Raw genomic sequence first — 13345 nt, forward strand, 5'->3', positions numbered from 1 at the left:
TGTGTCAGGGGGGTGTTTGTACTTCGTCCACTAATCTAAAGTGGAGTGTCTTTGATGTGTGTGTAGGGGCGGATGGGGGTGAGATGGGAGAAATAATTGATTACCTTGCCTGATAATTAGCTCCCTGAGTGTCTCTCTCTGGTGCACCCTCTCTCTCTCTGGCTCACCCTCTCTCTCTCTGGCTCGCCCTCTCTCTCTCTCTGGCTCCACCTCTCTCTCTCTCTGGCTCACCCTCTCTCTCTCTGGCTCGCCCTCTCTCTCTCTTTGGCTCGCCCTCTCTCTCTCTCTCTCTCTCTCTCTGGCTCGCCCTCTCTCTGGCTCGCCCTCTCTCTCTCTCTCTCTCTCTCTCTCTGGCTCGCCCTCTCTCTCTCTCTGGCTCGCCCTCTCTCTCTTTGGCTCGCCCTCTCTCTCTCTTTGGCTCGCCCTCTCTCTCTTTGGCTCGCCCTCTCTCTCTCTGGCTCGCCTTCTCTCTCTTTGGCTCGCCCTCTCTCTCTCTGGCTCGCCCTCTCTCTCTCTGGCTCGCCCTCTCTCTCTCTGGCTCGCCCTCTCTCTCTCTGGCTCGCCCTCTCTTTGGCTCGCCCTCTCTCTCTCTCTCTCTCTCTCTCTCTGACTCTCTCTCTCTCTCTCTCTGACTCACCTTCTCTCTCTCTGGCTCGCCCTCTCTCTCTCTGGCTCGACCTCTCTCTCTCTGGCTCGCCCTCTCTCTCGCTCTGGCTCGCCCGCTCTCGCTCTGGCTCGCCCGCTCTCGCTCTGGCTCGCCCTCTCTCTCTCTGGCTCGCCCTCTCTCCATCTCTCCCCTTCTCACTGCCCCTTTCTCTCTCTCCCTCCCCCTCCCTCTCCATCTCTTTCTCTCCTCTTGTCAGTGGCTCTGAGGGGCAGGTTACAACCAGCTCATACCTGTGTACAGAACAGTACAAACACTGGAAACGGTAAACCAGCAGGAGGCGTCGACAAATATAATAGTTAGTAATAATGGATAGAAATCAGGGCTGTTGAAGAATCATGGTCCATTACATTTCACTTCTTTCATTTTAATTTGCATATACCGGTAGATTTGTCATTTATGAATAGTTTGAAATATCTCTCAGCCTCCATACTGTCTCTCATAAGTCACCTAAATGCTCTTATTGTGCTCAACCATTATTTATAAAAGTGAATCGGAGGGACTTATTGCTGAGATATCTATTATGTAGATTTTGAAATTTTGAAAGGCCACTCAGCAAGGAAGAAGCCACTGCTCCAAAACCGCCATAAAAAAAGCCAGACTACGGTTTGCAACTGCACTTGGAGACAAAGATTGTACTTTTTGGAGAAATGTCTTGTGGTCTGATGAAACAAAAATAGAACTGTTTGGCCATAATGACCATCGTTATGTTTGGAGGGAAAAGGGTGAGGCTGGCAAGCCGAAGAACACCATCCCAACCGTGAACCAAGGGGGTGGCAGCATCATGTTGTGTGGGTGCTTTGCTGCAGGAGGGACTGGTGCACTTCACAAAATAGATGGCATCATGAGGGAGAGAAATTATGTGGATATATTGAAGCAACATCTCAAGATATCAGTCAGGAAGTTAAAACTTGGTCACAAATGGGACTTCCAAATGGACAATGGCCCCAAGCATACTTCCAAAGTTGAAGCAAAATGGCTTAAGGACAACAAAGTCAAGGTATTGGAGTGGCCATCACAAAGCCCTGACCTCAATCCTATAGAAAATGTGTGGGCAGAACTGAAAAAGTGTGTGCGAGCAAGGAGGCATACAAACCTGACTCGGTTACACCAGCTCTGTCAGGAGGAATGGGCCAAAATTCACCCAGCTTATTGTGGGAAGCTTGTGGAAGGCTACCCAAAACGTTTGACCCAAGTTAAACAATTTAAAGGCAATGCTACTGTTGGATTCGACATTTTGAACATTGAGATATTAAATAATGATAGAGAAGAAGCATAGAATATGAGAAGTGAAAGAGACTTGGTTTTATGTCAGAAGTTAATGGTTCTCTGTAGAAAGACAAGATGGCTTTGGAATGTGTTGGGTGGACGCGAGGAGAGCAACGTGTTGATATAGGGGAGACAGATGGACATCTTTGGATTAGGTGAAGAAGGGGTTGAGGTCAGGAGGTGAGGTCAGATCCCCTGTATGGAGTAATAAGGGTTTTGTATCATGTTCCTCTTTTCCTGTAGAACCATAAAACATAAGGTTTGGAGAGAAGGAGGAGTGTCTTAAGTGGCATATAACTGTGATGTGAGAAATGTTTTGCTGTCTGATTACAGCTGTACAGAACCTTTGGGAAGAATTAAACTTGGTTAAAGCTTCTCTAGTGTCCGTGAGTTACTTACTCTGAAAAATAAGAACCTAACACTACCGAATACTTAATGAGTGTATGTAAACTTCTGACCCACTGGGTATGTGATGAAAGAAATAAAAGCTGAAATAAATAATTCTCTCTACTCTTATTCTGACATTTCACATTCTTAAAATAAAGTGGTGATCCTAACTGACCTAAGACAGGGAATTTTTTACTAGGATTAAATGTCAGGAATTGTGAAAACTGAGTTTAAATGTATTTGGCTAAGGTGTATGTAAACTTCCGACTTCAACTGTATATGATTCCAGTAATTAAGAGAAGTATGTTAAAATGCTTTAGAACAGAGCAGTTATATGAATATCAGTAGTATCAGAGGATCCCAGTTCTAATCCTTACTCCTAGCTCTCCTCTCTCAGACCCTGCTGCTAATGTCTGCAGACATTAAGAGCAGAATCAGAGTGTGCTGATGCATAATGCAGGACATACAGCACAGTGTTCACCATTATAGCACAGCAGCACTCAGCTCTTCTACAAAGGACAATGCAATATGAATGATAGGATAACAAAGGCCCTCATGAGCGCTATCCTCTTAAAGCAGAGAAACACATACAGGGTGTGATGTTAAAAAGCAGGAGGCTCATTGTAGCCAGTGTGATTATAGGGACACGTTGGATATTATTGCAAAGCAAAGCGCCCGGCCCTCGGCACAATAGTCATCATTCGTTTTTTATTTGCTCCTCGGCTCCAAATTACCCCTCTTTTTACCCTGCTATATACACACAGACACCGACGCATGCACACACACACACACACACACACATCCCCCACGGATACACACGCACACATCCCCCACGGACACAATCTAGTCTCAGTGACTGTGTCTGTGCTTGTTTGTGACGTGTGGGTCAGCTGTTTGTTCACCCATGTCCATCCGCAATTGCTAATAAAACATCTGCAACCACCCAACTAAATGTGATTAACCTAACATTTCAGGCCTATGTCTTTTTAAGCCTAATCTATGTTTCTGTTTATAATTGTGGACATTTTGGTAGGCTATTTGTTAGTCTGTAATTAGATACATGCTGCTTCTCTTGGCCTAGAAGACTAAATAAACCCTTGCTCACCAGAAAATGTCTTACATCGATAGAATGAATGCTAGTTGACATCTGTCAAATTTTCTCTTTCATCTCTGCTTCTCTCGTGCAGCCAAACGTTTAGGGACTGGAGAGAAAATGCAGTAATGCCAACATTTCTAAATTACATCAGTTTGCCCGGTTTGAAGGGAATTAAATCCTGTGAAAATGACCCAACATGTTTCTGACAAGATTTCAGGTTGGTTTGCATGCGTACTTTTGTGGTTGAAATACAATCAGCTGTTATGATGCTGATAAAGATAGTACCTCTACAGATGGTCCCTAACCTTAAATTCATTCTCTCAAGATGCTGTTTCTGAGTCACATTACATTTGGTGTATCATTTTCCTGCAATATCTGCTTAATTCTTCAGGAGTTAATATTATATTAGGCTATGTGAGAGGTTATAGACCAGGGATGGGCAAATGCCCCCCCCCCCCCTGCGTGTCAAATTATTTGTTCAGTTGGAGGTTAGAAAAGTATAATACACAAGGTGCCATTTTTAAATTTGGTTAACATTTTAGCAGTTTGTCTGTTGTTAGTCACTGTCAGTCACTCAATTAGCCCATGCCAGCTGAACATTATTGATTGGTAAGTTATTCTAGCGGCCAGCTATCTAAACTTAGTAATCGTGGTGAAATTACTGACCTTTAGTGGGCCCCTAATGATTTTTAGTCACTCTCATTAAAAACTGCAAAGATTTCTCTCCACTCTATGGCAAAATGTGTAGAATTGCGGGAAATTTTCTGTAAAACTCCAACAACAAAAAAATATGCCACATGACAAAATGTATAGAATTGAAGTGAATTAACTCTCTCCGCTGTCGAGGGGGCCCCCAAATGGCTAGAACCGGCTCTGACTGCATATGTGGGTATGGGTATGGATGTGGGTATGGATGTGGGTATAGATATGGATGTGGGTATGGATGTGGGTGTGGGTATAGATATGGATGTGGGTATAGATGTGGGTATGGATGTGGGTGTGGGTATAGATATGGATGTGGGTATAGATGTGGGTATGGATGTGGGTATGGATATGTGTGTGGGTATAGATATGGATGTGGGTATAGATGTGGGTGTGGGTATAGATATGGATGTGGGTATGGATGTGGGTATGGATGTGGGTGTGGGTATAGATATGGATGTGGGTATGGATGTGGGTATGGATGGATGTGGGTATGGGTGTGGGTATAGATATGGATGTGGGTATGGATGTGGGTGTGGGTATATATATGGATGTGGGTATAGATATGGATGTGGGTATGGCTGGATGTGGGTATGGATATGGATGTGGGTATAGATATGGATGTGGGTATGGATATGGGTATGGATGTGGGTGTGGGTATAGATATGGATATGGGTATGGATGTGGGTATGGATGTGGGTGTGGGTATAGATATGGATGTGGGGTATGGATATGGATGTGGGTATAGATATGGATGTGGGTATGGATATGGATGTGGGTATAGATATGGATGTGGGTATAGATGTGGGTATGGATATGGATGTGGGTATAGATATGGATGTGGGTATAGATATGCATGTGGATATGGATGTGGGTATAGATATGGATGTGGGTATAGATATGGATGTGGGTATAGATATGGATGTGGCTATAGATATGGATGTGGGTATGGATATGCATGTGGGTGTGGGTATAGATATGGATGTGGGGTATGGATATGGATGTGGGTATAGTTATGGATGTGGGTATAGGTATAGATATGGGTATGGATGTGGATATAGATGTGGATGTGGGTATAGAAATGGGTTTGGATGTGGGTATAGATGTGGATGTGGGTATAGATGTGTGTATGGATGTGGGTGGTATAGATGTGGGTATAGATATCGATGTGGGTATGGATGTGGATGTGGGTATAGATATGGATGTGGGTATGGGTATGGGTATAGATATGGATGTGGGTATATATGTGGGTATGGATATGGATGTGGGTATAGATGTGGGTAGAGTTATGGGTGTAGATATAGATGTGGGTATAGATATGCATGTGGAACATTTCTGCAAAGATTTCTCTCCACTCTATGGCAAAATGTGTAGAATTGCGGGAAATTTGCTGTAAAACTCCAACAACAAAAAAATATGCCACATGACAAAATGTATAGAATTGAAGTGAATTAACTCTTTCCGCTGTCGAGGGGGCCCCCAAATGGCTAGAACCGGCTCTGACTGCATATGTGGGTATGGGTATAGATATGGATGTGGGTATGGATGGATGTGGGTATGGATATGGATGTGGGTATAGATATGGATGTGGGTATGGATGTGGGTATGGATGTGGGTGTGGGTATAGATATGGATGTGGGTATAGATATGGATGTGGGTATAGATATGGATGTGGGTATGGATGTGGGTATGGATATGGATGTGGGTATAGATATGGATGTGGGTATAGATATGGATGTGGCTATAGATATGGATGTGGCTATAGATATGGATATGGATGTGGGTATGGATATGCATGTGGGTGTGGGTATAGATATGGATGTGGGGTATAGATATGGATGTGGGTATAGATATGGATGTGGGTATAGATATGGATGTGGCTATAGATATGGATGTGGGTATAGATATGGATGTGGGTATAGATATGGATGTGGGTATGGATGTGGGTATGGATATGGATGTGGGTATAGATATGGATGTGGGTATAGATATGGATGTGGGTATAGATATGGATGTGGCTATAGATATGGATGTGGCTATAGATATGGATGTGGCTATAGATATGGATATGGATGTGGGTATGGATATGCATGTGGGTGTGGGTATAGATATGGATGTGGCTATAGATATGGATATGGATGTGGGTATGGATATGCATGTGGGTGTGGGTATAGATATGGATGTGGGGTATAGATATGGATGTGGGGTATAGATATGAATGTGGGTATAGATATGGATGTGGATATAGATGTGGATGTGGGTATAGATATGGATGTGGATGTGGATGTGGGTATAGATGTGTGTATGGATGTGGGTGTAGATATGGATGTGGGTATGGGTATAGATATGGATGTGGGTATATATGTGGGTATGGATATGGATGTGGGTATAGATGTGGGTAGAGTTTTGGGTGTAGATATAGATGTGGGTATAGATATGCATGTGGGTATAGATATAGATGTGGGTATAGATATGGATGTGGGTATAGATATAGATGTGGTATGGGTATAGATGTGGGTATAGATATGGATGTGGGTATAGATGTTGATGTGTGTATGGATGTGGGTATAGATATGGATGCGGGTATGTATAGGGATATGGATGTGGGTATAGATATGGATGTGGGTATGGATGTGGGTATAGTTATGGGTATAGATATAGATGTGGGTATAGATATGCATGTGGGTATAGATATGCATGTGGGTATAGATATGGATGTAGGTATAGATATGGATGTGGGTATAGATATACAGTGCCTTGCGAAAGTATTCGGCCCCCTTGAACTTTGCGACCTTTTGCCACATTTCAGGCTTCAAACATAAAGATATAAAACTGATATAAAATCATGAAGTGGAACGACATTTATTGGATATTTCAAACTTTTTTAACAAATCAAAAACTGAAAAATTGGGCGTGCAAAATTATTCAGCCCCCTTAAGTTAATACTTTGTAGCGCCACCTTTTGCTGCGATTACAGCTGTAAGTCGCTTGGGGTATGTCTCTATCAGTTTTGCACATCGAGAGACTGACATTTTTTCCCATTCCTCCTTGCAAAACAGCTCGAGCTCAGTGAGGTTGGATGGAGAGCATTTGTGAACAGCAGTTTTCAGTTCTTTCCACAGATTCTCGATTGGATTCAGGTCTGGACTTTGACTTGGTCATTCTAACACCTGGATATGTTTATTTTTGAACCATTCCATTGTAGATTTTGCTTTATGTTTTGGATCATTGTCTTGTTGGACGACAAATCTCCGTCCCAGTCTCAGGTCTTTTGCAGACTCCATCAGGTTTTCTTCCAGAATGATCCTGTATTTGGCTCCATCCATCTTCCCATCAATTTTAACCATCTTCCTTGTCCCTGCTGAAGAAAAGCAGGCCCAAACCATGATGCTGCCACCACCATGTTTGACAGTGGGGATGGTGTGTTCAGCTGTGTTGCTTTTACGCCAAACATAACGTTTTGCATTGTTGCCAAAAAGTTCAATTTTGGTTTCATCTGACCAGAGCACCTTCTTCCACATGTTTGGTGTGTCTCCCAGGTGGCTTGTGGCAAACTTTAAACAACACTTTTTATGGATATCTTTAAGAAATGGCTTTCTTCTTGCCACTCTTCCATAAAGGCCAGATATGTGCAATATATGGCTGATTGTTGTCCTATGGACAGAGTCTCCCACCTCAGCTGTAGATCTCTGCAGTTCATCCAGAGTGATCATGGGCCTCTTGGCTGCATCTCTGATCAGTCTTCTCCTTGTATGAGCTGAAAGTTTAGAGGGACGGCCAGGTCTTGGTAGATTTGCAGTGGTCTGATACTCCTTCCATTTCAATATTGTCGCTTGCACAGTGCTCCTTGGGATGTTTAAAGCTTGGGAAATCTTTTTGTATCCAAATCCGGCTTTAAACTTCTTCACAACAGTATCTCGGACCTGCCTGGTGTGTTCCTTGTTCTTCATGATGCTCTCTGCGCTTTTAACGGACCTCTGAGACTATCACAGTGCAGGTGCATTTATACGGAGACTTGATTACACACAGATGGATTGTATTTATCATCATTAGTCATTTAGGTCAACATTGGATCATTCAGAGATCCTCACTGAACTTCTGGAGAGAGTTTGCTGCACTGAAAGTAAAGGGGCTGAATAATTTTGCACGGCCAATTTTTCAGTTTTTGATTTGTTAAAAAAGTTTGAAATATCCAATAAATGTCGTTCCACTTCATGATTGTGTCCCACTTGTTGTTGATTCTTCACAAAAAAATACAGTTTTATATCTTTATGTTTGAAGCCTGAAATGTGGCAAAAGGTCGCAAAGTTCAAGGGGGCCGAATACTTTCGCAAGGCACTGTAGATGTGGTATGGGTATAGATGTGGGTATAGATATGGATGTGGGTATAGATATGGATGTGGGTATATATGTGGGTATGGATATGGATGTGGGTATAGATTTGGATGTGGGTATGGATATGGATGTGGTAATAGATATGGATATTGATGTGAGTATAGATTTGGATGTGGGTATATATGTGGGTATAGATATAGATGTGGGTATAGATATGGATGTGGGTATATATGTGGGTATAGATATGGATGTGGGTATATATGTGGGTATGGATATGGCTGTGGGTATAGATGTGGGTATAGATATGGATGTGGGTATAGATATGGATGTGGGTATATATGTGGGTATAGATATGGATGTGGGTATATATGTGGGTATAGATATGGATGTGGGTATATATGTGGGTATGGATATGGCTCTGGGTATAGATGTGGGTATAGATATGGATGTGGGTATTGATGTGGGTATAAATATGGATGTGGGTGTGGATGTGGTATAGATATGGATGTGGGTACACAGATTCACAAACCACTGCAGCCCCTCATGATGATTTCAGGTTTTTCTTAGGCCCTGCCCCCATCAAAGTTATAGATCTACAGTCAGTGTCCAGTTTTCAGTTACTATTCAATTTAACCAACTGAGCTGTGTAGCTCCCTTGACGTGCCGGTCTTGCGTCCAAATTTATGGCGCCTCACAATCAGCACACAGAACATCTTTCCCAAACATTAGACTACTGTGAGCTGTGTAGCTCCCTTGACGTGCCGGTCTTGCGTCCAAATTTATGGCGCCTCACAATCAGCACACAGAACATCTTTCCCAAACATTAGACTACTGTTTTGGCCCACCCTTCTCTTTATTTTCAATTCTCCATTTTATAGCTTTTCTCTTATTGAAATGAACTCTGACATTGTCCTTTTTGCCTCAATGGATCGACGTTAACTATTTCTGCCCAAGTTTCCAAAAGCATTTTGTAATTGGTTATGTATTTGGTGCATGTAGGATTAAGCCCTAATGCGTAGCCTTAAACACTAACGTAGCCTTACACACTAACGTAGCCTTACACACTAACGTAGCCTTAAACACTAACGTAGCCTTAAACACTAACGTAGCCTTAAACACTAACGTAGCCTTAAACACTAACGTAGCCTTAAACACTAACGTAGCCTTAAACACTAACGTAGCCTTACACACTAACGTAGCCGTACACACTAACGTAGCCTTACACACTAACGTAGCCTTAAACACTAACGTAGCCTTAAACACTAACGTAGCCTTAAACACTAACGTAGCCTTAAACACTAACGTAGCCTTGCACACTAACGTAGCCTTAAACACTAACGTAGCCTTACACACTAACGTAGCCTTACACACTAACGTAGCCTTACACACTAACGTAGCCGTACACACTAACGTAGCCGTACACACTAACGTAGGCTTACACACTAACGTAGGCTTACACACTAACGTAGCCTTACACACTAACGTAGCCTTACACACTAACGTAGCCTTACACACTAACGTAGCCGTACACACTAACGTAGCCGTACACACTAACGTAGGCTTACACACTAACGTAGCCTTACACACTAACGTAGCCTTAAACAGTAACGTAGCCTTGCACACTAACGTAGCCTTGCACACTAACGTAGCCTTGCACACTAACGTAGCCTTAAACACTAACGTAGCCTTAAACACTAACGTAGCCTTACACACTAACGTAGCCTTAAACACTAACGTAGCCTTAAACACTAACGTAGCCTTACACACTAACGTAGCCTTACACACTAACGTAGCCGTACACACTAACGTAGCCGTACACACTAACGTAGCCGTACACACTAACGTAGCCGTTCACACTAACGTAGGCTTACACACTAACGTAGGCTTACACACTAACGTAGGCTTACACACTAACGTAGCCTTACACACTAACGTAGGCTTACACACTAACGTAGGCTTACACACTAACGTAGGCTTACACACTAACGTAGGCTTACACACTAACGTAGCCTTACACACTAACGTAGCCGTACACACTAACGTAGCCTTACACACTAACGTAGCCTTACACACTAACAGCAGATAAAAATCATGGAAGATGAACCTCAGTGTAGCCTGTAGACATGAATTGCACAATAATTATGCATTTTTGATGCATTGTTTTCTTTTTATTCAACCCGCCAGCCACCTGCCCTTCATCCATACAATATTTCATGACCCTAAACCCAGATATAACCCCAGAGACTGCAGTTATGAGTCAATCCCTGCACCACTAGTGGGTGTGTGTTATTTTGTGTGTGTGTATGCATGCAGGCCTGCCTGCCTGTGTGGAGGTTAGTTGTGGCTCCTGGGTGTCCCTGTGGAAGCTCACCCACAGCCTGTTCCACACACACTTTCCTAAACGCTGGCTAATTAGCTCCTCTAATTGTCTCTGTCTCCCCCTGGGCCTCTGCGGACTTGCCACGGTAACAGAGAGGCCTAGACCCCTCACTCAGCCAATAGCAGGCCTCCTCCCAGCACACCCCATGGGATGATAATGATGGTGTGTGTGTGTCGTGCTTGCGTGTGCTCCCGTTGAACCCTGCCCCATCACGGGTCTAGGCGGTCCAACTAATAACACCCCCTGGGTTAACTGAGAAAGCCTGGTAGTGGATAAACAACATGGGGCCATCACCGGGGTGCTGTGTGATGGTGTTCCTATACATCAGAAGCCTCTGGTCACACCTTGAACCCCTAAACCCCAGGCATAGGTCTGCTGAGACTACTTTTTTCCACCAGGAGGGGGAGAGAGAGAGTGCGAGAGAGTGTGTGAAAGAGAAGGGTGAGAGTGAGAGAGGAGGAATGGGCAGGGAGAGAGGTGAGGGAGAGATGGGACGGATTTGTATTGTTGTTCCACAGCAGGTATGCTTGCCAGCAGGGAGTGTATCTGTCTTACTGTGTTTGTATCTCTCTCATCCTGTGTCTCTGTGTGTTGATGTGTTTGTATTTATAGCTACCTGGGAGATGGCAGGTTCCATCTGGAATCGATCATGATTGCAAATCCAGAGATACCTGCCTACAGGTAAATAACTTTAACCCTTTACCCTTTACACTCGTGGGAATCAGCCTATATGGATAGGGCTCAATTGAAATGTGTCTTAGAGAAGAAATATGGAAATCCTATACATAACCATCAAAAGGGAACAGTTTGGAGATCATGGGGAAATTATTAGCACAAGACCAAATCCAAACATTACACTGTTGATTTTATGTGCATTTTACATTTACTGTACTTTTGGCTGCATTTGAAGATAACGAAATCAGAAAATACTCTGTATACATTCAGCAACATGATAAGAAGATTCCTGGAAAATTTGGGGTAGGTGCAACATAAGACAAAACAATGACAAGGGTTTGAGTGAGAGGTCTAACTGTTATCTCCAAGTTATCACACACCTTTGCAAAGTGTGCACAGTTCCTAAATAATTTTAATGCACTTTTATGACTCAAAGAAGAGTCAACTATAAGGTGCTATGTTGAGGAACTAGAGGAATCCGACTGTAAGTTTTGTTTGGAACACAGCCCTGCACCCCTGCCTTTACATAATTACTGTTGTTGTTTACGCATTCCAAAATGGTCCATTAGAAATCGCAATCTGTTCAGGTGGGTATGATTTGAAAGCGTGTTATATTGCCAATTTGGTTAGCAAAGTTACAAAGTACGATCTTACAGTGTTAGGCTTTCACAAGGCAATTCAGAGAAGCAGATCATACATTTGATTTCTTAGGATCCCAACTAGCCGACGCCTATGGCGACAGCTAGCCTTACTGGGCTCTGACACATAACAAAAAAGACATTACAGATAAAATACTTTACAATTCACATACATTTAAAAACATTAACATGTAGTGTGTGTGTGTGCATCTATCAGTTCCACATACATGTCAGTACATACATACAAGTAGGTCACATGGGGAGAGGCATTGTGCCGTGAAGTGTTGCTTTATTTCCGAACTCACTCAGACAACCAAACATTTGCAGAAGTTGCCCAATTAACTGGAGGGATGGGGGCAACTTCTTGTCGTGCGCGGTGTTCAGAACCACTGTCAGTCAAAACCAATAGTGTGCTGTGAAGCGGGAGACCTTGAGCTCTGACGTAATGTACTGCATGTTACTGTACAGCCACTGCGGTCCAATTTAGGCGCTATTTTCAACCCATATACTGGTACAAGTGTAAAGAGCTAATCATGCACTGTGTGTACAATGTACAGTACTGTGAAAAAAATATTTGCCCCCTTTCTAATTTTCTCGACTTTTGCTTATTTTTGATATGGAATGTTATCAGATCTCCAACCAAACCTAACATTAGATAAAGGGAACCTGAGTGAACAAATAACACAACCATTACATACTTATTTAATTTATTTCATAAAATGTATACTTTTGACTCATCTGTCCAGTGAACATTCTTCCAAGAGTCATCCAGGTGTCATCCAGGTGTCATCCAGGTGCTTCCAGGTGCTTTTTGTCAAGCTTGAGTCAACTTTTTGGACGAGATGGGTCCCATCATACCTGGCGAAAACCAAACACTGCATTCCACAGTAAGAACCTCATACCAACGGTCAAGCATGGTGGTGGTAGTGTGATGGTTTGGGGATGCTTTGCTGCCTCAGGACCTGGGCGACTTGCCTTAATAGAAGGAACCATGAATTCTGCTCTGTATCAGAGAATTCTACAGGAGAATGTCAGGTCATCCATCTGTGAGCTGAAGCTGCAGCGCAGCTGGGTCATGCAGCAAGACAATGATCCAAAACACACAATCAAGTCCACATGAAAATGGTTAGAAAGCAACACATTTGAAGTTTTGGAATGGCCTAGTCAAAGTCCAGACCTGATCCCAATTGATGTGTTGT

The 13345-nt window shown here is 43.1% G+C and overlaps 1 protein-coding gene across 3 annotated transcripts in view; it reads left to right on the plus strand.

Moving 5' to 3' along the window:
- The window catches only part of LOC139386404 (2-(3-amino-3-carboxypropyl)histidine synthase subunit 1-like), a 196164-nt gene that overhangs the window by 163262 nt on the left and 19557 nt on the right, over positions 1-13345 (plus strand). For all 3 annotated transcript variants that reach the window (XM_071131978.1, XM_071131976.1, XM_071131977.1), the window contains exon 7: positions 11446-11514. In XM_071131978.1, coding sequence (XP_070988079.1) covers positions 11446-11514 — 69 coding nt within the window. The remainder of the gene's footprint in view (positions 1-11445; positions 11515-13345) is intronic.

This window comes from Oncorhynchus clarkii, chromosome 27 (assembly GCF_045791955.1).
Source record: "Oncorhynchus clarkii lewisi isolate Uvic-CL-2024 chromosome 27, UVic_Ocla_1.0, whole genome shotgun sequence".
Classification (NCBI taxonomy): Eukaryota; Metazoa; Chordata; class Actinopteri; order Salmoniformes; family Salmonidae; genus Oncorhynchus; species Oncorhynchus clarkii.